The sequence below is a fragment of the Barbatula barbatula genome (assembly GCF_947034865.1).
Source record: "Barbatula barbatula genome assembly, chromosome: 24".
Lineage (NCBI taxonomy): Eukaryota > Metazoa > Chordata > Actinopteri > Cypriniformes > Nemacheilidae > Barbatula > Barbatula barbatula.
Window position 1 is genome coordinate 14559699 of NC_136787.1, and position 25030 is coordinate 14584728.

At 37.6% G+C, this 25030-nt stretch overlaps 4 protein-coding genes across 6 annotated transcripts; 1 reads left to right on the forward strand and 3 right to left on the reverse strand.

Annotated features, from left to right (window-relative positions):
* Window positions 1–390: 390 nt before the first annotated feature.
* On the forward strand, window positions 391–4841 carry myl10 (myosin, light chain 10, regulatory). Its single transcript, XM_079449352.1, has 7 exons — window positions 391–438; window positions 924–1010; window positions 1131–1206; window positions 3029–3133; window positions 3319–3397; window positions 3508–3556; window positions 4638–4841. Exons 1-7 carry the CDS (start codon window positions 436–438, stop codon window positions 4740–4742), a joined length of 504 nt encoding a protein of 167 aa, XP_079305478.1. The 5' UTR covers window positions 391–435; the 3' UTR covers window positions 4743–4841.
* Window positions 4842–4968: 127 nt separating this feature from the next.
* On the reverse strand, window positions 4969–17521 carry col26a1 (collagen, type XXVI, alpha 1). Its single transcript, XM_079448068.1, is given in 15 exon segments — window positions 4969–6082; window positions 6369–6444; window positions 6521–6565; window positions 6698–6733; window positions 6829–6891; window positions 7277–7320; window positions 7426–7497; window positions 8657–8791; window positions 8882–8990; window positions 8993–8999; window positions 9042–9118; window positions 9200–9261; window positions 15991–16094; window positions 16221–16343; window positions 17352–17521. Coding segments are annotated over 15 exon segments (1230 nt in total). The 5' UTR covers window positions 17510–17521; the 3' UTR covers window positions 4969–5963.
* Window positions 17522–18218: 697 nt separating this feature from the next.
* Window positions 18219–21667, reverse strand: bcl7ba (BAF chromatin remodeling complex subunit BCL7B a). The gene is given in 7 exon segments (XM_079448890.1): window positions 18219–19328; window positions 19834–19913; window positions 20230–20403; window positions 20558–20660; window positions 20872–20909; window positions 20912–20934; window positions 21456–21667. Coding segments are annotated over 7 exon segments (597 nt in total). The 5' UTR covers window positions 21548–21667; the 3' UTR covers window positions 18219–19241.
* A 691-nt stretch (window positions 21668–22358) lies between these two features.
* On the reverse strand, window positions 22359–25029 carry tbl2 (transducin beta like 2). Of its 3 annotated transcripts, none has more exons than XM_079448889.1 (8): window positions 24883–25029; window positions 24499–24573; window positions 24203–24318; window positions 23883–24067; window positions 23637–23788; window positions 23402–23528; window positions 23122–23274; window positions 22359–22942 (listed from the first exon to the last, which is right to left on the reverse strand). In XM_079448889.1, exons 1-8 carry the CDS (start codon window positions 24890–24892, stop codon window positions 22483–22485), a joined length of 1278 nt encoding a protein of 425 aa, XP_079305015.1. In that variant the 5' UTR covers window positions 24893–25029; the 3' UTR covers window positions 22359–22482. The 3 variants fall into 3 exon arrangements, with proteins under 3 accessions (XP_079305015.1, XP_079305014.1, XP_079305013.1); XM_079448888.1 differs by having other exon boundaries at window positions 24499–24600; window positions 24883–24994; XM_079448887.1 differs by lacking the exon at window positions 24883–25029 and having other exon boundaries at window positions 24499–24757.
* Window position 25030: the final 1 nt, after the last annotated feature.

Consider the following 25030-nt stretch of genomic DNA (forward strand, 5'->3'; position numbering starts at 1 on the left):
TATTTGAACTATTTGATCACCAACGCCACAAGGGCATCAAATTATTAACAGAGTAATCCGTGTGGTCGAGACGTATCGTCAACATATGACCTTTATTCACTGAGGTGAGAAGCTAGTCAGCTTCACTTTTCACTTTTACTTTTTACTTCACTTTTACTCTTGTAAGATGATAGGCCATTTGGAATGATCCTAAGATAGCAAGGCCACATTCTGGTCCCATCACCTAGCATCTGTCTGTAACAATGAGCCGGTGGTGACAGGGTCGGGTGATTCTCTATATGGCAAGTATTCTCGTATTGTGCCTCCTCCTTTGTCTAAACATAGAACAGGTGGGCAGTCAAATCAATTGTTGCCAATATATAGCCGGAAACCGATGGTTTCGGAGTGTCCCTCCGGTTTTCCAGACCAGAACGCAGTACAGAGAAGATCATCACAATGGTAGGCCTGTGACTCTTCGCTTTGTCTTATCATGGAAATTCTTATGTAACAACGTTGATCTTTTGAGGCGACTGATGGATGAAATAGGACATTTTCCTTTCATGTCCATTTGTTTTCAACCTTTTTATGAGAATAACTCATTTCAGAAGAGATTTCTAATGGGATGAAATTATGCATCATAGTTACAGGCAATTTGTATTAGATTTTTGACCTGTCTGGACCAGCAAAGATCTGTATCCGTTTGTTTTTGATAGAGCGGACACAAGTAAATTGATTCACGGATTATCTTAGATTTTCTGTCGTATAAATAAGATGCATTCAAGTTTATTAAAGCATCTCTCTTTGTAAGACGTCTTGTAATGTTTCTTTATAGAGTATAAAGACAGCATGTTTTTCTATTGTGTTCATTGGTAAATAAATGCTCCGATTCAAACTGCATGAATTGAGATGTAAAGGATGACAACTCGAAAATCTTTCATTCACAGGCCCCAAAGAAAGCCAAGAAGAAGGAAGCCGCCAGCTCCAACGTGTTCAGCATGTTTGAGCAGTCACAGATCCAAGAGTTTAAAGAGGTGGGGCCTTTTTAACGGATTACCTCAATAAACATTTTATAAACTGTAATTATGGCGTACTTTGGGCGCTTTCTCATTGGTCCTTGTGTCTGTAATGGCAACTTGGCAATGCTTCTCCAGGCTTTCACCATCATGGACCAGAACAGGGATGGCTTTATTGACAAAAACGACCTAAGGGACACGTTTGCTGCTCTGGGTGAGTAAAGCCTCCCTGAATGGTTGAGCAAGGGTGTAAATGCTGAAGAGAAACAAGGTCTGTGATCCTTTATCCGCTTGAACTAAGTGAGCGATGTTTAAAGGATTAGTGCGGTTTCACTTCAGAACTGTGCTGAATATTGTAAAGCCTAGATGTGATTATACAGTAAGATGTTTGTCAACGGTTAAAAGGCGCAACTTATTAAATATGACGTTCATAAAACATTTTAAATACGTTATTTTTAAGTTGCATGGTTCATAAAAGACCTTTTACATCAACGAAACCTATTTGTTGTATATAAGGTATTTTGTTGTGAAAAAGGGTCTTCAGACTTTAACAAGGCAAGAATTAATTCTTGTTCTCGGATTCTTGTAAGAACGTTTGAGTGAAAGGTTATATGGGGAACAAAAAATCATAGGAGGCTATGAAATCGGACACTTTTGTACAAAAAATCCCTCTTTTAATATCACACAATTGCTTCCCTTTACAAAAATAAGTATACCTCAAGCTTTTTAAAAGCATATACTTTACTTTATGTTGTAAGTACAGTGCTATCAATGTACTTGTAAGTGTACTATTTTAATACTATTTGGGACTAAATGGCCCATTCTTGCTTGATAACGTATGCTTTTCAGTATGAAAAGTGTAACACCGTAAGTTTATAAAAAGATATTTGTTTGTACTGCAAATATACGAAAATGTAAAAGTATACTGATAGTTTTTTTAGCACATTCCTATATAATCTCAGTCAACTATTAGTAAACGTCATGCAAAAGGTATTCAAAGGGTATTTAAAATATGAGTAAAGAACTACAAACAAAGCATACTAAAAATACTTCATCTTCTACATGAAAGAGAAGTGAAAGTGACCTATTTGTCGGGTACGAAATGTGACCTCTGCATTTATACCATCCAATGAGTCGTGAACACACGTACACCCGGAGCAGTGGGCAGCTACCACTGCAGCGCCCGGGGAGCAAGTGGGGTAAGGTGAAGGGCACCTCAGTCGTTACCCGCCGGCCCAGAAAATCGAACCGGCAACCTTCTGGTCACAAGTCAACATCTCTCACAACATTCAAAAAACTACTTCAAACCCATCTCTTCTGTGAATAATTGACGGACAAATGAAAAAATGATCAAATAAAAAACAGGCATTGGTCTGGCTTTTGTTGAAACTAGTAATTTTGTATTAGCACGTATTGTACTATTGCTCTTTGTATGACATATCGCTTATTGCTCCCTGAACTCTTTGTAAGTCGCTTTGGATGAAAGCGTCTGCTAAATGACTAAATGTAAATGAGTCTCTAACCATAAGGCCATGACTGCCACTAGATATAGTATACTTGAAACTACGACCACATATACTTAAACATTTCTGTAAGTGTACTTCTAGTATACTTAAGTGTAATTTTAAGCAAATGTGTAATAATGGGTGTTTTTAAGAAGTACATAAAACTAGAATAAAAGTCTTTAAATGTTTTATTTAAAAAATATTAATACAAATAGCACAAATAAATAAATAAATATTTTCTAAGGGATGAAATGAATCACCTAGAAAGACCCTAGATATTTTTTGGTGTAAAACTTTGATTTAAATGACTTATCCCACATACTGTATGAGCTGTCAACATTTGCACCCTGTTCTAAAAATTAAATCTAACAAATTCACGAACAAAATATAACTCTCTGTAATGTGTTATAACAAGTATTTAATGCATTGAAGATAATTGAACATAACAACTAACTCAAACTCTATTGAAAAGATTACTGAAAAGTCGGCACTGTGTGTTAATGTGTATTTCTGCATGCGTGCGTTTGGCAGGACGTCTCAACGTGGCCAACGAAGAGCTCGACGAGATGTTGAAGGAAGCCCCCGGCCCTGTTAACTTCACCGTCTTCCTCACCATGTTCGGCGAGAAGCTCAAAGGCAAGAACCAGATTCATCAGCATTGAAATGATAATCATGATAATGAGGTGCAAATAGCAACGAAGCCCAGCAGGGACGAGTCATAAAGCATACTGATATCGTATAGATCATTCGCTTATATAAACACATATAGAAGCGACTGTGTACTGATGCTGTGACGTCATCATCATTTCTATCACTAACAGGTACAGACCCTGAGGAGACGATTCTCAATGCCTTTAAAATCTTCGATCAAGAGGGCAATGGCATTCTTAAAGGAGATGAGTGAGTAGACCATGAACTATACCAGATTATAAAGATGGTTGTTTTAATGAATGTTTTAAGTTTCTACTTGTACAGCGTTTTAACCTCTATTTTTCTTTAATCTTCTCTAGGATTAAGTATCACCTTATGTCACAGGCAGACAAATTTACTGAGGCTGAGGTAACATGTCATGTTTCTTAAGGTCACCATGAAAGGGAACTAGCGATATACCTTTTTTCCGTATCGTGACGTATATCCGAGTAAAGCGGCTTCTGAAATTAGAGAAAAATTTAGGGCGGGGCTTTATTTTGCCCTTCCCTTTTTGATTAGTTTGTTGTAAGTTGGGCATGGAGGGGATGGCTAATAATGCCCTGCCATTGGACAGACAGTATACAGGGACGGATTATGACCTCTAATTTTTCTGTTCTTTCCCTTAGCTGTGCATTCACAGTTAGTAAAGATAATAATGAATATTAAAACCGTTCTTGCTCTGGCTCAAATGCCAGCGTGATGCTAAAGATAATCTATATAGGGTCTAATATTATCTACACAGCGGAAAATAAACAAATGGACCAAATGAAAGCATATGAAACATGTCTTTAATCTACAGTCTAATATACACGTATTTAATACATTACATAAACAAAAAAAATATTTCTTACCATAAAATGGACCTATGATGTCTTTAAACATCAAATAATCAAGCAAAAGATTCACGAATTGCAATTTAAATGTGCTGTAATTTAATTAATATGTACATTTTTTCATAAATTAAATTTAAAGTAACAATAAAACACAATTTGCCGATCATTTCATTTTTACAGTGTATCTACAGAGGCCTGTATAGGCTATGGAACCCATATATTAAACATAGATAAACATTTGTTTTCATTGTTGAACGGCGCAACCTTGAAGCCCAGGACCCCTCGGGCTCATGGTAGTCAAGGGCCCCCGGTCCCATAGGACCATTCAGTAATCCAGCCCTGTCAGTAAAGTCCTACATCTTTTTTTGTTGCTTACGTCATGTGGTGAGGAGTTGTGGAGAGGAGCTGAATGTTTTTGATTTAAGATTACAAAAATGATGATGTGCACGGATAAATAATTTATAATAATCACTGCAACACTGTGTAAAACACACAATTTTCCTGTTTGATTTCATGGTGACTTTAAAAGTTGTGTTTATTAGCAGTTTAATGTAAGCAAAATAGTCTAGAATGTATTCCCTGAAATTCATGACCTATTTATCAAAACTCAATTTCAGGCAAATCAAATGTTCACAAACTTTCCCTTGGATGTGGCTGGCAACCTGGACTACAAAAACCTGTGCTACGTCATCACCCACGGAGAGGACAAAGAACAGGAGTAAAGACTACACTTCCCATGATTCCTTGTGTTTGTTCAGCGTCTGTTTGTGTGGTGTCCTCCTCTAACCTCTTTACCTGCCTTTTGTCAATAAAGAGATACCAAAAAAATGTCTAGAGTTACTGATGTTATCAAACAATATGCTCTTGGGTATGGTCCGGATTGCTTAAATACGATTTAAAACCTCTTTTCAAACATGCGAAAGGAAATTGTAAATGCAAAGTGATTTGTAAAATTTTATTCATGAAAAACAAATCTTCAAAAGTAACAATACAAGCGATCAAATTTGTTCTTTAGTAACAAAAGCATTAATGTGACAAATATTTGAACAAACATTGAGGCTAGTTTTCTTTCTTTATAAAACAATAAGAAAAAACCCAAGATTCTTAAGGTTTCTCTTTCTCTCCCAAAGGGGATTTTAAAAGCTCAGCTGGAACAATAAGCTCAAGCCACACTGGCTGTTCAACAACCATGCGCTTCTGAACAAGGTCACCAGGGCCTTTGTGTACGGCCGGCTATTCACATAAACCTATTAATAGCAGCCCTTGGTGCATTCTGCCATTTTGTATTATTTCAAGCGAATCAAGGATAGACTTTATGAATAACAACAGGTGAGCAAAGGTGTAAACACATTTTGTTGCGGTAGAAGTCGCACTTTGCAAGCAGAAGAGGGGCAGTGTTTGGTTTTAAAGATCTGTTGTGTAGAGCATTTATTATTTGCTATGGGATTTGAGTTGTGGGTTGTTTTCATACAAAGCTGCAGCTGAAACGGATGATAAACATGTGCATGAGGTCATGTTAGGTCATCAATCACAGCAGAAAGAAAACATTATGATTAGAAAAGTTTGCCGCTTTGTGTTTACCAGCGAGCTCAAGTCTCCTAGTTTGCGGCGTAAATGAATGTAATGTAAAATTATTCTTTGTGATCTAGAACAAACAAATGCATGGAAGTATCAAATAATGTTTGGTTTGGTTTAGGACAAAAGTGCACATCATTTTTGTTGATCAATAAGCACTCATAAAGCTGCCCATCCTTTGATATTTTAAAAGACAGCAAATGCAGAATGTAAAAAATTATCAATAAGTACACAAAGTATGATCAGTGCTAATCTAAAACATTCTCAACACTAATTCAATGTATGGATCATATAAATCCAGTCTCTATGGCTTTGCACCTCAAGTGGTTACGAGTACATCACTCTCTACACCCAAATACAGAATCTGGCTACTCTGTGTCCGGGGTAAGAGGAGAGGACAGCCTGCGAGATCCAACACTTTTAGCGCCGACTGTTGGCGCAAAATCCGCCAGTAGATCTATTCCAGAACCAGACTCAAGGAGAGTATCTGGGCACAGCGACAAGTTCAGAAACAAAAATAACAGACAGAAGTTAAGCTGCATTGTGCATCTCTGAAACCAAGCTGTAGTGGGCTGTATATTTCTGGTGTTCTGATGTCAAGTGTTATTTTTAAAAGCCATCCACCCTCATGCACGATCAAAAACGTCACGTTGTGTGACACACCTCTCTTGTAACTAGCGGCTTATGCCATGAGCTCATGCGATGCCCACCATCATAATGAGGCTTTTGAATTCCAACTAGATTATTATTCGTCAATAGTCGGCCAATCTCACCGTGAACGCCGATCATGTGTTCTAGGATGAGAAGCCGCTCTGCCAGAATCTTCAGAGCTTCTCTTAACTGTTGCACCTGTGGGAGGGAGGACAACAGAATAAACATTATAATTGGATATCTAATGCTTCAAAACCATCACAAGTTTCCATACCTCTGCTGGAATGTCTCCTGGCTCACCTTTTGGACCAGGAACGCCCTATTCACAACGTCACATAAAACTATAATCCATTTTATCATTTAATTAAAAACATATTAATCAACAATAATAACACCCATTATTTTTGGCAAAGAAATAATGACTAAGATGCAATTCAATGAGCTCACTAACCGGTTGTCCTTGTTTTCCAGTGAATCCAGGTGGACCCTTTGAAAAGAAAGACACTGAAAACCTCAAATTGTAATTTATAAAATGTTTCATGGGCAGAATGTATATGATACTTGGGGTACTCGGCTACTCACTCTTTCTCCAGGGTCTCCTTTGGGCCCCGGCTCTCCAGGCTTACCTAAAAAGCTTAAGGCAGCCTGATATGAACATGAATCAGTCAGTACAATATGCTCAATTGTTTTTCATGTTAAATTTATTTCAATTTTAAGCAATTTGGTTATGTGCCTTTGCTATTTTATCATTTATTTACTTATTTTGATGTTGCTATAAGTTGAATCAATTTTTCTTTCAGTTTTAAAACACCATAATAACCATGTTCATAATACATATTTTAAATAGAAAATAAATACGTCCTATTATACAATACAGACCATTTATAGCTAAAATGTATTCTTTTTTTAGGCATTTGTGCACTCCATCAAAACATATTTGGTTGCGGTATTTACAACAAAAAAAGCACTTCATACAGTTTTCATAAAAGTGGCAAGAACACTAAATGAAGTGTATAATGATACGTCTTACATTTTTACCAGGGGCTCCTGGATTACCAGGTGGTCCAGCAGGACCTGTGAAACACATCAATATGTGAAAAGAATGTAATATAACAATGATATTGATAGGGGATCAAATGAAATATTACATGCACAGTGTTATATATCCCCTATTTTTACCTGGTGGGCCAGAGGGTCCGGGGGGTCCGGGTAAAGGCTGCAGGTCATGATAAGCAGGGATATCAACATCATCTAAAACACATAAAAACACATCAAATCTTGCCAAAACTGTATGACTTCTGTTCTTCATCTCAAGAAATAGCTGAGAAATATAAAAATGTTAACACAATGAAAGTGAATAAGAACAAGGGTCTTGTATAATGTAAAACTTTTGCATTTCCCCACAAGAAAGTCATACAGGTTTGGCTGACACTGTGAACAAATAATGAAATTATTTAAAATTTGGTGTGATCTATTACTTTAAAGATGATGAAGTACTGTATTGAAATCTTGATGCTATTACCTCAGTTATTGCAGTTTGTTTAAAGTCTTCTCTTGGGAGTTCATCTGGACAATGTTACTCAGAGCAAATTGGATGCGAACAGATGTACAGCTGTTCTGTTCAGTGAAGAATTGGTGCACAGGATCTGCTTATGGTTATCCAGTTTCATGCTGCTTCCACAAATGCTAACAAATGATTCTTATTAACTGCTGACAGACAGAAGCCAAGCAGACTCCTGCAAGGAGCCAAAGCTCTGAGCGGCCTGTCAAACACTGACAGCGTGCAGATATCGCCACCATGTGTTCACTTTGTGACCAACACTTGAAAAGTTGACGGTGTATGCAAAGATTAATGGATATAATTATGAGATTAATTATTCATGTTTAAAGTATCGAATTATTCATCGTTTTCGTTTATTTCATTTGAGTTTATTGGATTCAGTCATTTTTTATGCCCTCAAACTTGTACGGCCACCTTGCGTCATTCAGTTACAGTATCCACATTATCGTATAGCAAATATAATTGCAGCCCTGGTAAGAAATACATTCTTATAGAGTTTTTTTTTAAGAATAAGTTCAAACAATAAAAACTAAATTGTGAATCCTCTCTACTGCCCTTCGGCTACCATTCTTCGAGGGCAAACAGAGCCAGCCCGTGAACGCGTTCTGGTTCCTGGATGTCCAGGAATTTCAAAGGAGAAATAACTGAAATACACGAGTTTGAAGGGACGGGAGGGTGGCGGTCCATGGGTGTCAAAAATGGGAGTGTTGACAGGTCTGCAGTTCAGCCTTATGTGAACTAATTCAAATTTTGTCAAGATATTGATTTGATTGGATACTTCATCTTATGTGACTGTTTAAATCATTTTAATCAGCCGAGTCTTTAGAAACTGTGGAATCCTATACTTACATTGAGCATGTTGTTTAGCCATTAGAGTGAAAACATCTCCCCTAATGGAAAAAGGAGAAGAAGCAGTTGGCCCTGGAGGTCCAGGTGGGCCAGGATGACCTTTCTCTCCTGGGGGACCCTGTAGTCCTTGAGTTCCTGTTTAGATCGTAGATTAGCTAGGACGCTCAGCGTTAAAGAACATGCATGTTTTACTACTCGAAATTAAAATGTGAGCCATGTTCTTACCTATAGGTCCTACAGGACCTGGCTTCCCAGATAACCCCATCTTTCCTAAAGGTCCAGGAGGGCCTGGTGGCCCCACAGGTCCTGGTTGTCCTCTTGGCCCTGAATATATCAACTATGTCTAATTTTGACATATTTACTTATACTTTACTTACTTATTTACTCATTATCAGCTGTTCTCTCTAGTGATTGGCTGGATAAGGGCAAAGGATGTGTTTCTGCGTGTTTTAGTAACATTATCTGTTACAAAAAAAGTGAAAATTCATTCTCATAGTCTTTAGTTAAATATGACGCACTAATGCAAGAGGTGTCTAGTCTTACCTGAGCTTCAATGACACTCAACCGCTCTATGATGTCAGCATAGCCTGTGCAGTTCATACATTCTGAAAGGAATGAAGAAATAATTTATCAACATAAATCTCTCAGCCATCGGTTAACTAACAATGACTTAAAAGAAAGTTTTTTGCAATACTACTCAAAAATATTAAGAGAACAACAAGCCGCTCAAACATTCAGCAAGTTTTGCTAATGTTCTTATAAGGACACAGTCTGTACTGAAAATTCCAAGCATCCTTTCAGACTAAGATAAGTCCGGTAGTCCAAAAATGAAATCAATCCCCAAATCACAGCATGAAACCACAATAACAAAACTAATGTTCAGCTATGAGAAGACGTTCGAGATGTGCTTAATGACTTCAATCACATCTTCGGTTGACATCGCTCTCTGGGGGAGAACACAGAGCTGGAAAACCAGATGCTGGCAAGCTGTGGATTTCCATTTGCATGGAAAGAGAGCAAAGGAAAAGAAAATCCCACCCTGGATTCCTCCGAATTCTATTAGAGACCTGGGATCAGGTGGTGCTGGACCACCTCTTGTAGGAACAACCATCTTTCAAGACAGCAGAGACTTAAAATAAGAAAAGCATTTAATGAATGACTTTAAAGTTGATGTACTTGTCGTCTTTCCGTATGAGAAGCAATTACTTCTGAAATATTGCGACAAAACAATATTACAATTCATATCCAACATTTGCTTCAGTACCACCAAAATCTTCATTAGCTCTTAAATTACTTTGTTATGTTTAAAAAGGTAATATAAATTGTTTGCAAGTTAAATCTTTGTTGTAGTATCCAAACACACAATAAAATGTTTGGCACCTTGATGTGTGTTTTCTGCTCGTGCCTTGGCTGTACTGCAAGACTATTGGACAGGTCTCAGATCAGTGAATCAGCTGAACGTTGGGATATTTTGGAAACATCCAAAGGACGAACTGTAAAGAAGTTTGCACAACTGATCTGCAGACATTAGACTGCTATGCTGCAGATTGTTTGCAGATGTGAGGTTTAAGCTGGTCATTTCTGGATGTTTATTAAAACTGACACAGCAATAAAAATGATGCAAATACGTGCCAGCGCTCAGATGATGTATTGATGCACCAAATCACGTTTTAGGGAAAGTACAAATACACAAATCACGGATGCTCTCGCACAAGCAAGCTGACCACACTATAAGGATCCACACCCATTAAGAGCATTCTGGCAAAGACGGATGGTAATTTTCAGCCAATCTTGAAAGCTTTTTTCTCTATGACTACAGTTTATTGATGGGTTTATTGGTAACTTACAGTGCAACTAAATAGCTTGAAATATAAGTATAAAAAGTATAACTATAGATCAGCAGATTCAGAAATTTTATTTTATTAATCCTTGCTCACAGATCCTGTCAATTTTATCAATTGGTCCCATAAAGCATCTTTACATTCCAATTGAATACGATTTAAAAATAGCTGGGTCTGTTGCAGGCAACATATATCGTTTCATTACATTACAGCATGCTGTAATGTTTTGCCATCACTGAAATATTGAAATATACATTAATGCATGTGGCAGATGCTTATATCTAAAGTGACCCACAACCTTTCCATTGCTAATGTAATGCTCAGAATTAGCTTTTAGCCTCCAACCTCTAAATCTGTGGTGTGTAGTAAATATCTTCACTGTATATGTTTCAGTGAGAGATAAATACATGAGCACTGGGCACGTGCATCGCAATGTCCCTATCCATATACATGCTTGCTTGCTTACATTGGGTTGTATTATAAGATGCATAATTGCTTGCCACTCCACTTTGGGAATCTTTGGCTGGCGAGATATCTGTCAGACTAAACAAATCTAAATTCAATTTAGTACAAGATATAGAATGCATTCTTATGTAATTGTATCAATGGCAGGAATCCACCGGTGCACCAGTTTACAACCCAAATACACACTAGAGGACCTAGATGGTGTGCAACTCTGGCCTTTGCAATGACATGTGGCTTATACAGTTTCAAAAGAGATTGTATATAAAACAAAGTGTAGATTATTGTGAACACTGCAATTGCTGCAGTTTTTAGAGCTAATGTAGAAACAACATGGTGTATTCAATGTAAGGGGAACCGCAGTGTATGTAGACAGAAATAGCCCACTAGAACGTAATAAAAGGTATTTTTACACCTCTGAAGACATTTTTACTACATTATATTTCATTTCTGTCAATAGATCCTCCAGAAAAACCACACACATTGGACCTTTAACTACAACCAACTGTATTCTGTGTATTCTATTCTATTCAGTTTCAGGATTTTAGTTTATTTTTGCAAAGTTACTCTAACAAACAGGTAGACCTCCACATAAACCTTACTGGCATCGCCATCTGTGCTTCACCACGCAAATGAGATGATCTCATCCTCCACAGGCAGCTGAAGGGGCAGGGGCACACGCGTCCTCATTAATCACCCGATACCAAACCGCAGATGTCCCGTTTCCCACACTCGATGAGCCCGATGACTCTGATCACAATCTCTATCTTAAAGAATTTCTAGAGCAGGTGATAGACTTGAACTTCTGCCAGACCTTCTGGAAACCCAGTATGGGGGGGAAGTAAGAAAAGCAGCTGGGGTAGATATGAACTAGAGAGATAGAGATAAGACCATGACCAGGGCATTGCGGACAGTTTGAGGACTTTCCCATCTTTCCCATGGAGGACTGATGCTCTGTACTCCCACAACACAACAAGGAGAGTGCTAGTGTTGATGCTTTAAACTAACCAACCAAGTGATGAGAAAGGAAATCATACATGTAAGATCTCGAAAAGAAAAGAAAGAAATAATTCGATGAAGTCACCTGATAAAGTTTCTCTTCATAGATGTCAAAAGAAAGCATCTCATGGGAGAGCATAACCCAAACCAAGAGATAACCAAAACCTAGGCTAGACTATTGTAGACATCTCATTTGTTACAAGGTTATCACTAGGAGTTCCTCTTTGGTGACACTGGGATACTGTTATAGGACAAAAGATCTTTTACAGCTGTCTATCGCAGCTGCAAGCCTCCTTCCACCTCAACAGCTTTGCTCTTTAGCATTCCTTCATGCCTACTCCTTTAGCATGTCATAAAACCGTAGTTTCACACATGACAGCAAGCGCACCCTTGTGACATAGCCTGACAGTTATACTTCATCTACACTTTTATGGACAGTTAACACAAAAAAGCGAACTCACAAACCGCAACAAAACAAACTACTAATTTGATAGAGTGGAAAACCTCTCTTCATCTGGAGTTCATTAACAAATATATTCATCATGCCAGTATCTTTCAACACAAGACATGCATTCCTGTTTTTATGTTGGGGTGATCATTTATGACACTGTACATTCCAGAAATCCAAAACATTAGTGAATGGGTTTAACATGACCTCAAATGGTCCCATAGTTTCCCTCAACACAGTTCTCAATAACTGTCAAAATGAATAAGTTGCTCCAGGGGAGCAAGAATGAGTTTAAACATTTCAGCGTTTTTATCATTAAAGGAGCAATTCGGACATTTAGCGACATCTAGCGGTGAGGTTGTGAATTGCAACCCAAGGGAGGGGCCCTTTCGTAGCACTATGGGGGCTGACACACGACAAAGATGTTGTCACGTTTTTGCTAGATAACGGAGATAATGTATTTACGAAATTTGTGCTCTGTAGAGCAGTTTGTCCGTTTAGGGCTACTGTAGAAACAACATGATGAGTTCCTTGTAAGGGGACCCGCGGTGTATGTTGATAGAAATAGCTCATTCTAAGGTAATAAAACATAACGGTTCTTTATGTAAGGTCTTTATACACCTCTGAAGACATAGTTATGGTATGTATATTATATTGCATTTCCGTCAATAGATCCCGTTAAATACTACACACAGCACCTTTAAACTAAACTAAAACAAAAATTTTACTGGAACATTTTGGTCAGCTGAAATAAAACAACAACGCTAAGAATTGAAAACGTTTTCCTTCACAGTTTTAAATGTTTGTCTATTTAGGGCCTCAAACGCTGTTGGTTTAAAAATGAATGGTCAAATAAAAACATAAAAAAGCTAAAAACTGAGTAAAGCCACAACTAATCTTGCATACAACTGCTACCTAAATAAATTATTAGCTGTAGATTAAGATACACAGTACATTATAGAATTTACTAAAATTACAAATATTTTGTCACTGTCCTTCTGAATCCTTGCTGTTTTTCTGGAAATTAAAAATCACTGAACTGTGTTGTCAAAGTTGTCAAGCGCATTTTATTGGCTAGATATTTGCAAACATAAGCGACTAATAATAACTAGAGATTGGATATTTCAGAAAGACAGCAGTTATATATATATAAAATAATATATAATATCATTAATAAATGCTAGCAGACATAGACACTTAAACTATATAGTTAATACAAAAAAACACTACATTGTTGGTAAGTAAACTATTACCAGAAAACCAAAAACAACTTCCTTATTAAGTAAAATCAGGCTTAGCCTTTTTATCTGACCCTATTACAAATAATTACTGGAAAGGATTGGGATTTTCTTACTCTGAGTCACAATCTCATGCCATTAGGGCCCAAATTCCGAGAATATGTTCTTAAATAAACCAAACACAGAGAGGCCTGGGACCCAGGGGACTGCAGCCTCAGGCTGAATTTATGAAGAGAGAGAGGAGACTGAGGAAGAGCAGTAATGAACAAAGATTTCAGATTTATTTACCATGTCAGAGATCATGGTGCCTATGGAATCGACCCAAACTAAATCATCTCACAGGGCTTGATCTGAAAAGAAACTTAACAGACGGGAAAGTACGTCTGCTGTGGGGGGTTGGGGTGAAGGAGCTTCATTTAAACATCACCGGTCAGAAAAACATGGGAATGTGTGTTATAGTGGGTACGTAAACCTTATTGGGTCGCAAATGCTTTGGATGACGTCTACCACATCTAACTGTAATTCATTTACTACGTCAAAATAGTTTTCTTCTAGCTATTTATATCAACATCCAAAATTTTTATTTTTGATTAACACGTAACTGGAAAAACCCAAGGCAGTGCTGGTTCTGATTATGCTAATCTCTTTAGGATTACTGTAAATCGAGTTTGTAAGGGTGAATTGTGAGCGTAAGTGGCATGGTAATATTTCTGTCATCTGTGTTATGTTAGGCAGGGTTATCAGGGAAAATTTATACAGATATGATTACAAAAAAGAGAAAATCATCTTGATTTTAAACACGAAAAAAGTTTTGAAGAGGGCGCATCTGAGGCACTGGTCGGTAAGCAATGGCTGCCAAAAGAAACGGCTCAGATGTTGATATTTTATAGCTGAGGAGATTTGGAAGACTTTGTTTAAAAAATGTTCCTCGTAAATTTCCGCATAAATATTCTGAAAAATGAAATCAAATGAAGCACACTGAAAGAGTGTGGGGTTATAAAAATAACAGGTGGCATCACTTATCATTTTTGATTTGGTCCTGGAAGAAACTGAAAAGACAGCTTTATGAAATCTCTGCTGAGCTCTGCTTAGACACATTACATGAGATTACAGATATGTTTTGCTCAGGTGAAAACCTGAAAAGCATTTAATTTATGCTGGTGTCAAATCTATGTACGTTTCATATCTAGGAGAAACATACATTTAATAATATTACTATAGTAATACATTTGTGCGATACTAAGATATTAAATTTTCTTAAAGGGATAGTTCACCCAAAAAAGAAAATTCTCACCCTCAAATCTGTATCATTATTTTTGTTTTATTGAATTCATATTTCCTACTATTGGTAGTCAAAGATGCCCCAGCAATGTCAGCTGTTAACATTTTTCCAAATAGCTGTTCGACAGAACAAAGAAATAAAACAGGTTTGGAACAACTTGAGGGTAAATTTGAATGACATTGTATGACATATCGCTTCTTGCTCCCCGAACTCTTTGCAAGTCGCTTTAGATAAAAGCGTCTGCTTAATGACTAAATGTAAATTTTCATTTTGGGTGAACTATTCCTTTATGGAGTGTATATTAGCATGAAAATGGATGTTTTGCTCTAAAGCACGATATAGCAAAAACATCTCGGGGGAAATACAATCAGAGGACATAATTATGAGGCAGATCCCTCTAAGATATCACCAGGAAGTTTCATTCCCAGAGTCGAAGCAGCTGTTGTCACTCACATCCACACCCACACAACGAATGTAAGGGATCTTTCCTCACTGCTATCTTAGAGACTTTAAAAAAGAAACACCCACCAAGACATAAGAATTACAAAAGACTGTCCGTATTTGAACTTGTTTTTTAAAATGGAGACCATAACTCTGGATATCCCTCTTAATAACACTTGAAGGAACTTGAAGTTCAGCCTAAAATAAAAATTCTGTCTTCATTTACTTACCCTCACGTTGTTCCAAATCTGTAAACATTTCTTTGTTCTGACGAACACAGGGAACGATATTTGGAAGAATGCTTGTAACCAAATCATTTTTGGCCACCATTGACTACCATAGCAGGATAAACTGCTTTATACAAGAAGATACTTTAAAGAATGAAGGATAGCAAACAGTTCTGGGGTACTTTTGACTATCATTGTCATTTCTCCTACAAGCATTCTTCCAAATACCTTTCTCTGCATTCATCAGAAAAAAATACATTTATACAGATTTGGAACAACTTGAAAGTATGATTTAGATTTTGCCTTGTAAGTTGCTGCAACAATTCCCCCAAAGACGTATTCATATGTAGTTATTCCTCAGTGAACTTGTCATTGTAGGGAAATGTGCTCCCTCACCCTCTCTGCAGTCCTCCCCAAAGAATCCGGGACAGCAGCGCCATTCCAGCGAAGTGATCTTCCGGTAGGTCACCGTGTACATGGGTCTCATTAGAGTCCTGTAGCTGAAATAATACAACAAGAATACACAGACACCCTGAGCTGCAGTCCAAAATAAGTCACAGTGGTAGCAAATATCAAGAAGTCGAATGTTATTATCATGAAAAATGTCTTCTTTTCTTTGTCTTTACCTGATGAGGTTTGCACACGGCCCAGGCCAGCGACAGCTCTGAAACAGTCGTTGCACAACAATCTCCGTTCCATTTAGCGTTTGACACGAAACGGTCTTCTGAACTGTGTACTGGCACCAATTCCTTATTCATCCCATGATAAAAAAACTATTTTAATGATGATAAGGATCCAATTACAAAAACAAAAACCCCCTTTCAAAAACAAGAGATGAAATGTGAGCCAATGAATCATGGAACTTCATAGATATGAAGTGTGATTTCAGTTTCGCAAAAAGCAGATTAATGGTACAGCAAAACAGTTTAAAGAGGCTGCAAGAACTTCACTTTGTTCATGCAATTCCTTCACTTCAAAGGCAACGTGAAAAACAGCACAGCGGACTGAGGGTCCTCCGTGAGACCATCTCGCTAGCACGTGAATATATTTTCCTGTACCAAAGGTGACCGAATGATTTACACCGTCCAGACTTTCATATAGCACCCAGAAGAATCCGACAGAGTCTTGAAGAACACTTAACTCAAACAGACTTAAAATGTCTTTCTGCATCAATACTATACTAAAAAACCAAGACAACACTATAGAAACTCTAATGGTTTTAATGGAAATTGTATTGGTTATGAATGTGAACTATAATGGTTTCTGTGGGTCTTGACTAGTAATGTGTTGGGTTCTATAGGTGTAATGTCATATGGCGGTTGTGAACCATTCAATCCTATAGGAATAAGCCGCAAACACAATACACAAAGGAAAAAGTTTTTTTTCAGTACTACTTTCTAAACTCCCCCTGAGAAACTTTCATTTCTTTACAGGACAGATGGATGAATGCTGACTAAAGTTAGACCACCGACCGACACACCAAACAATTCATACGTCTAGAAATGTTTAAAAGCCTGACCACAAAAACACAAAATGTTTTGCTACAAAGTGTCTCTTTTTAATAAAGACAAATAGTGGTTCTGTTTCTCCCCCATCTTTCTGGTCTCCCATAAATCCAATTATAAACTGACATGGATTCATTATTCTCCAATATCTTATTCAACATCACATTAGAAAACATATTTGCTATAGTTTACTGAAGTTTCTCTTGAATGTTAAGACAAACAACCTAATGATAAAAGTGACCGGAATGATACCTGTTGAGTGGGTTTGCTCCAGCAGGGGGTCGTCCGGTACCTTGTTCTGAAACTGTCCGCTGCAGCCTCACAGGGATCTGATAAATAACTGCTGATGCTTTAAATGGACTTAGCGACGATATGAAAATGCAAAGAAGTTTAAGAAATCCCTCACGCATGGTCCTTATTCTCTTTATATCCGAGTGTATGTGATGTTAGTCCTATTAGACGTGCTGCTTGTGTGGAGACACGCCAGAGACTTGACGGAAGAAGGGCAGTTCAGTGACTGGATAAAATAAACTGCCTGCCCGGAGTGAAACACTGGCTGTGTCTCAAAGCCTGGTGTGCTGAATGACTTAACAGCTGTTTGGGGTATCATAGCTAAACATAATATGACCCACGATGCTGTCTAGGCAGACAGCTGACTAGAGTTTGAGACACAGACACAGCTTGTAACAATGTGGTGAAGTGCATGAATCACAAGCTGATTTCATACATCTTTTAAAACTGTCTGCAGTATTTTGAATATGTGAAGGCGGGTGGAAACACGTTACCATTCCTGTGACATATTTAGAACATTCATTTAAACATATAATAATTTGCCATAAAGCTATTGAAAGGATAAATGGGTCTTTAACGCCCCCTGCTTGCCTACCAGTTGCAGCGGGGGTTTCAAGAAAATGTGTAGGGAAGAAACGTATGAAGTACATTAAGTGCATAGTAATATATATTAAGTTCACCCAAAGGTGGTCTTCTCCAGCTGTTTATTTGTACACTAGCAGCTGCAGTAGTTTACTTCAAGGTGGCACTTACCATAAACTGATCCAAGTGTGTTACTGAGTCTAATATACAAAACGTCAAACAGAATCACACAAAAAAATATATATCTTGGGAATGTGAGCAATATTTTAATGATATTTGGTTTAAATAACAATATGACTGCTTTAAAACATGGATGTGCACACTAGACCAGTGAGCAAAAAAAGGCAGAAATGTAATAAAGAAAATTTACTTAAATATTCCTTAATATTAAGATGAATAACAACATACTGTTCTGAAAAAGCAATTCGTTCAGTGTATGTGTTCTCCTGCCCTGAAAAATAAAATAAAACAGGTGGCATAAAAGACAGGAGCTTTCAGTTGCCAACAGCAAGAGAAGCGTTTCAATGACTAGAACGTATAAATTATGCAATAAAAGGGTGAAAGAAGATAACGAAAATGTACTTGTCGCAGGCAAACGAGACCCAGAGTCCAGAATCTACCGATTGAAAATCAAGATATTATTTACATCTTTGAAATCTTAACTTAAACATTAATCTCAAGAATGACTTCTAAATTGAAATCTTTATATTTAACTGAACTTGATTGAAAAGACATTCTGTATCGGAGTTGTTATATTTATTAAAGTTAAATGAGGTGGGGTAATATAATAAGGACTACTTTTATCTTTTAAATAATGTTTGAACTATTCTTGTCACATAAATGTACCCCTCTGTTGCAGAGAATCATTTCTCCAATGATGGCTAATCGTTCTATCAACTTGTTACTGTATAATGGCTTTTTTTTAATAAGCGTCACATTCCACTGCTTAAAAAATAAAGCTACAGCACAATAACAGTAATAACAATAAGGATGTTATCTTGCCACTACATTCATTTCCTTTCCCCGTAAACAGGAATGTCCAGTTTCTTTCAGTTTTCGGGTATAATTATAGAATGAATCAGGGAAGAACATTTAAAAAAAAAAGGGCAAAGATTTGTAAATCTAAAATGTTGAGAGAATTGTACGTCATAATAAATATAGTGCCTTTTTGATGTCTGGTCCATAATGTGTCTTTCGCAGCAGTTATAGGAAGGTCAAGTGATCAGTCTGATTACCAATGCCCAGTGCCACTTTCTGTGTCTGTGTGTGTTAGCTTAGAGGAGTCGCCTGGATAACCGAGACCTGCTCGGTACAGATTCTTTTTAATGGAGGAGCTCCACAGCTGTCCTCTTCCTCCTGTGTCCGGGACAAAAAAGGAACAACAACAGGTAAACATAATTTCAGGAGGCACTATAAACCTGAGCTGTATCTATTATGTCAGAGGTATGAGAAAGAATCTTAGAAAACTCTAAATCTGTCTTGCTACTTAACTAACCATTCAAAACATCCTAAAAGCTCTCAAGTGAGAATCAAGAAAACTAGTCCAATGAGAGTAAACTTGACAGGCAAATAAAACATGTATTTAAAATTACTGTAATATTCACAATGCTGCTTGATTTGACATAATTGGTAATACATAGTGCATTTTTGGATATACTGCCCAGCTAAAATGAATCTAGTCAAATTGGTCCCAACGCATTTGAGATCCCCCAGGCTTGCCAGTTTAATTTATTTCCTGATTTCTGCATTTCCGCATATTCCACTCAAGCCTAATACTGTTATTTAGACTTTGTATAGAACATAACCCTATCATTCATGTGTCGTGAACAAAATCTGTGGTTAGTTTTGTACTGTTTGTCACCTGAGCAGTGAGGGGTAGAAGATCTTCTTTGATGAGTGTTGGCGGCTCATCTGCGACCTCATTTGATTGCAGCAGCGGTTCTAGAAAATGTAATGTTTTCAACAGACTAAGATATCACATTGAACCCAAGCAAAACATGAATACTCAATAAATATAACATGGCAGTTAATAATAATGAAATGAATGAAAAATATTGAAAAAAGAAGGCCATAAATGTTTTCTAAATAATAGGTTGGGGAATGAATGATGATATGCTAAATATTTGAAGCAAACTCTGCTTAACTATACTTCAGTTTTTATTTAATTTACTCCTCTATAGCTATAATATAAAATGGATAATTGGCTCTGATATTACCTTTAAAGTTACAGAATAAATGCATAGGTTATGAGCTTCACCTTCCATGCTTTCCTGGCCAAGGGTGGGCGGTTGTGGTTCATCTGTGCGGTAGTCTAGAGTCTGAGGTGCAGGGCTGACAGGTTCACTGGGCTGAGGACTGGAGTAACTACTGCTGTCTGCTGTAGCTTTAGGTTGATATGAGTCTGAGAGAGAACTCTGGTTGCTGTTCTCATCTGAAAATATAGGCAACTACGAACATTTGAATTTGCCAACATTTAAAGAACAGGTCCTTCCAAATAAAAAGTGTATACTTTTCATACTTTAAAGTGAATTCCTATGTGAAACACACAAAGAAATTTGAATTGAACTCTACATGCATTTGCTTACCTTGAAAATCTAATAATACAGAGCAGGCATTATCAGATGACTCCTCCGTGGGGAAATTATTACGTTGAATCTCTGCACCCACAGACACTTTGTTCTTTTCCTTCTAAAGGACATCACCAAATACATTGAATATTGAGAAAATCCTTTGCGATCCAGAGAATATATTGATTCATGCATACGAGGAAAGCAGCAGCAGCACATTTCTTTGCATGCACCCAGTCTGTCACTCAGTCAGTTGACCACAGCACAGGATGTGTACCAATATACAAATACGCTATTTATAACAAAGAAATACATTATCTGACGTGCTGTACCTCTTTCGTGTCCACCACAGGTACCCATTTGAATATTCAACAACTGTGACCCATTTCTTTTCCCTGAAATAATGAAAAAGTGGTGCAACAGGTTTTTAATACAAGTGGGTTATGTTTTAAGAAGCATTACAGTTCTACTCTTTGTTTTGCAGAAAAAGCACCATCAAGTTTGTAGATGGAGAAACTTGAAACTTTTGTTGAGTTGAAACTAACCCAACATCTACTTCCATCACAAAGGGGTTTGTATTTGGCTGGATTCAAACATAACTGGATGTGCCTGAATAGATCTTTTAAACATTAAATTCATAACGGAGTCTATAAACAAGTGAGACTGGAACAATTGTGTATTTTATTTCTTACTGAGCGTTATTTTACCAATAAAGTTGCCATTTAAAGTCTTTATTTGTCCCGCCCATTTGTCGAGCGTCTCTTGAGAAAACAAGCCAAGTTGCTCGCTACTGGCTGCTCCCCGTGTCACTCAAACGACATCCACTTATGAAACCCCTCCCCCTTTCCGTCTGAAGTTTCTCTTTTGAGAAACATTCACGGTTACAAAGTACCGTGACGCCGGCCATCATACTCACCATCTTCGTACTCTATCGATGGCGGCCATCACTTTCTTAATGTCATCTTTAGCGCGACTTCGGGTCTCAGCTCGGACCGAGCGACCCGACATTTCTGAATTTTGTCGGTACTCTACTGGAATCGTGTCGGTCTTGCAGTCTGGTTGCGCAAATCTCGCATCGCGAGAACACAGGACTGACTCCACTTTCTAGAGCTACTCGACAGGTCCCACCTACTTGCGGAGGACACAGGTGGCTACTATGATTTTATTTGATTAACTCTTTTAGATGAAAGCCCGAAATCGGTAGTTCTACAGTAAACGACAGTCTATGGAATATCAACTCCGTTTCGCTACAGAAAAACTCACAAACTTAAATGTTATACTATACCTTTTAAGTTAAAGCTTCTTTCAAAATAAAAGTCTTATTGGGTTCGCTTTATAAATTTATAAATTGGGATATGAAATAGCACCTATTGAAAAATTTTAGTTAGCAAAAATTGCTTTGAATAATTTTTCAATTTTAGAAGCCATAAAGAGCTCTGTTATAAGCATTAACATATACTTTAAAATATGGAATTAGGCTTTGTTTAAAATAAATGTTTCATATATTCTATGTCTATTTTTAAATGTGAACAAATCATTTTAATAAAAGTTATGTATTTTTTACATCCAAAAAAAACCTTAATTTCATCTTAATGTGTAAATATGTTATTAGATTTGACAAGCAACCTTTTTACAAATTATAATTCCTGAAGTGTAAAAACTGTGCTCGGTTTGTTTAAAAGGCCCATCCAGAATCAACTCCTCAATCAATTGCATGATTCTGATATAGCTCAACTGTTAAACCTTGCATGAATACATCATTCATTATCTATAATGATGATGTAAACGGCAAAATAAAGATTTCCCTTAAACCTGTCACAAAAGTAATTAAACACTTGATTTATTCTTTAGAACCAACATGCCAAAGCAAGTTACTTTTGACTCTGAAAACAGAACGGCCTTCAGTTCATAGAAGGCAGTTCAATTTGTTCACAATGCAGTCTTTAGTTCTTTGCTCCATTAAGCACCGTTTCCAGTGCATTTTCAGCATCTGTTATCTGTTGCTGGAGTCTTTGTCTCACTCCATCGTTTGAAGCTTTCTTCAGCATGGTTTGCATATCCTGAATGGCTGCCCGGTAACCAATTACGTTGTGAAAGACGCGAATGGCCCGGTCGCCCGTACTCACTAAGAAGCGGTTGTTCATGTCAAACTTAAGGTCAGTTATTTCTTTACTGTGAACATTGTGGAATTCTTCTTCCAGTTCACCAGTGATGGCATTGTACATGGCTATATCAGAACCGTTGGACACAGCTACAACGCGGCCATCTGGAGAGAGGGCTATGCGGCTGCCCTCTGACACCTGAGCTGGCACAGTCCGCAGCAAGTATGGATCCTGCTGTTTCTTGTACTCCACATCAGTGTCCCACAGCTTCCATGTGCCGTCTTTAGATACGGTCACCATTCTGTACAAAAAGGAAATAAGCTAAATGAATTGCTCAATTTAAAAGTTTTTATTGCAAACCAAGGTTTAAAAGCTCTTTATTAAAGTCTTTATTAAAATGTATGTCAAGGTAAATGTGTCGATTAATAATTATTATGTAATACTATATTATTTCCATAGCAAACAAAAGAGATGTCTTGCCTTCGAGAGTCGTTGGAGAAATCAAAGGAGTAAACCCCAGCCGAATGCCCCTTAAGATCAAATGCACGCACAACCTCTCTGAACTCTCCACTTTTTCCAAAACAAACCTCCCACACCTTCACATCCGTGGTAAAGCCACAGGAAGCAACGAACCTATGAAAATACAAAAAAGTTCATTTTGAAAGCATTAGATCTGAGAATATGTTTAAGAACTCTAAACCTTTACTCAGATGTTAAAATTATTAAACCGACTTTTTAATGCAATAAAGTTTCAGCTCACCTGCCACATGGTGATATAGCCGCATGTGAGTTGGTCATCTGATTAGTGTTGATAGTGGCCAAAACTTCCCCCTTCAAATCCCAGATCAGAATGGTGGTATCAACAGAGGCAGACATTATAAATTTGCCTGAAAGAGAATACAAAGTCAACAGTTAAGGCCAGTGTTTCCTGTTGCACATCATATCTTCGATAACAAGCATGCTGATAGATTCCAGTATGTAAAGTGTTAACAGACCCGTCTCTGCAATCCCAATGTTCAAAACGATTCCCTTGTGCCTCTGAGGGAAATCTTCTGGGGCTGCTTTAAAATTGAACGTGCCATCGTCTTTTTTAATCATCTTATAGATGCGAATAGTCTCTCCATTTGCCAGCCAGGTTATGAAGGCTCTAATGACACAAACAACCAGTAAGCTCAAGTCCAGTAAAATAACAGTTGTATTAATAATATCATAACTGTGCGTGTTGACAGAAGGCTCTCTACCGAGAATCTGGACTGAAACGGACAAGGGTAGCATGATCAAACTCAACATTGGCCCGCAAGCACTTGTGATCTCGATCCAGGAAGTCTTTAGTGCTCCAGATCCTAATGGTGCGGTCGTCCGAGCAAGACGCAAGGTATTTACCATTGCTACTAAAATCCAGACAAGTCACATTGCCATTGTGACTCTATAAGTAAATAACAAAGAATAATTAATTTTTTATACCATACATTTAATTACAGGATATGTTTCACCAGTGATCATTTTAAAGGATTTTTACTGACTGGAGCTGTCACTTTTTTGAAATCTAAGCATAAATCACCTTTAAACCGGAAGCCAGTAGCTGGTGAGAGAATGTGTGTTGCTGCGGTCTATCCTTGCGGGGGCGCTGTTGCGGCTTTTGCTTCTTGGAAGACGCTTTCGCTGCATTTTCCTCAACTGTAACATTATCCAACAGTTTGATTACGAAGACTTGCATGAAACAATAAAGACTTTCCAACATGAACGCATGGCCTATATATGCATCTTAAAACATAATAGTGCCAGGACTTAAAAATGTATCTAATGTATGAACTTGGACGGACACAAAAACTACTTGTCGACTTCTTCTCCACTTACTTGTCGAATCTTCGTCTTTTTTCTGCTCGTTCTCCTCAGATGATTCACTGTTCTGTTTGGCGATTGCTACAGCGACTAAAATGACCAACGCACCTATCAATACTGATAAAGCAAGAATGGCAGCAAACTCCATCTTGTGCCACGTTATTGTTTCACAAAGTAAACTCTGAAACTGTCTGTTTAATAGACCTCTTTTTATCCGTCTACCTGTTTGCACTGTAACCCGAATCGTACTTAGTTCCACTTTATTTCCAGTGACTCGTTGGCAACTCGATTGCTTAAATACATTACAGTGATCTATCACAGTAAACCGATTCTATCCGTTTAGCGCAGCTATCGCCTATATTTGTTTTGCAAATAGTGAGGAATGTATTATAAAATTACCTGCATTCATCCATTCACTAAACTCGGGGTACTTTGTCAAAGAACGAATTGCACATAAGAGCTCGAATGCGGAGCGACTCCAGGCGAGCGCGCATGCGTGGTTTTTCTTCTTCGTGTCAATGTAGTGTAGTGTTTGTGCACGTTTTGC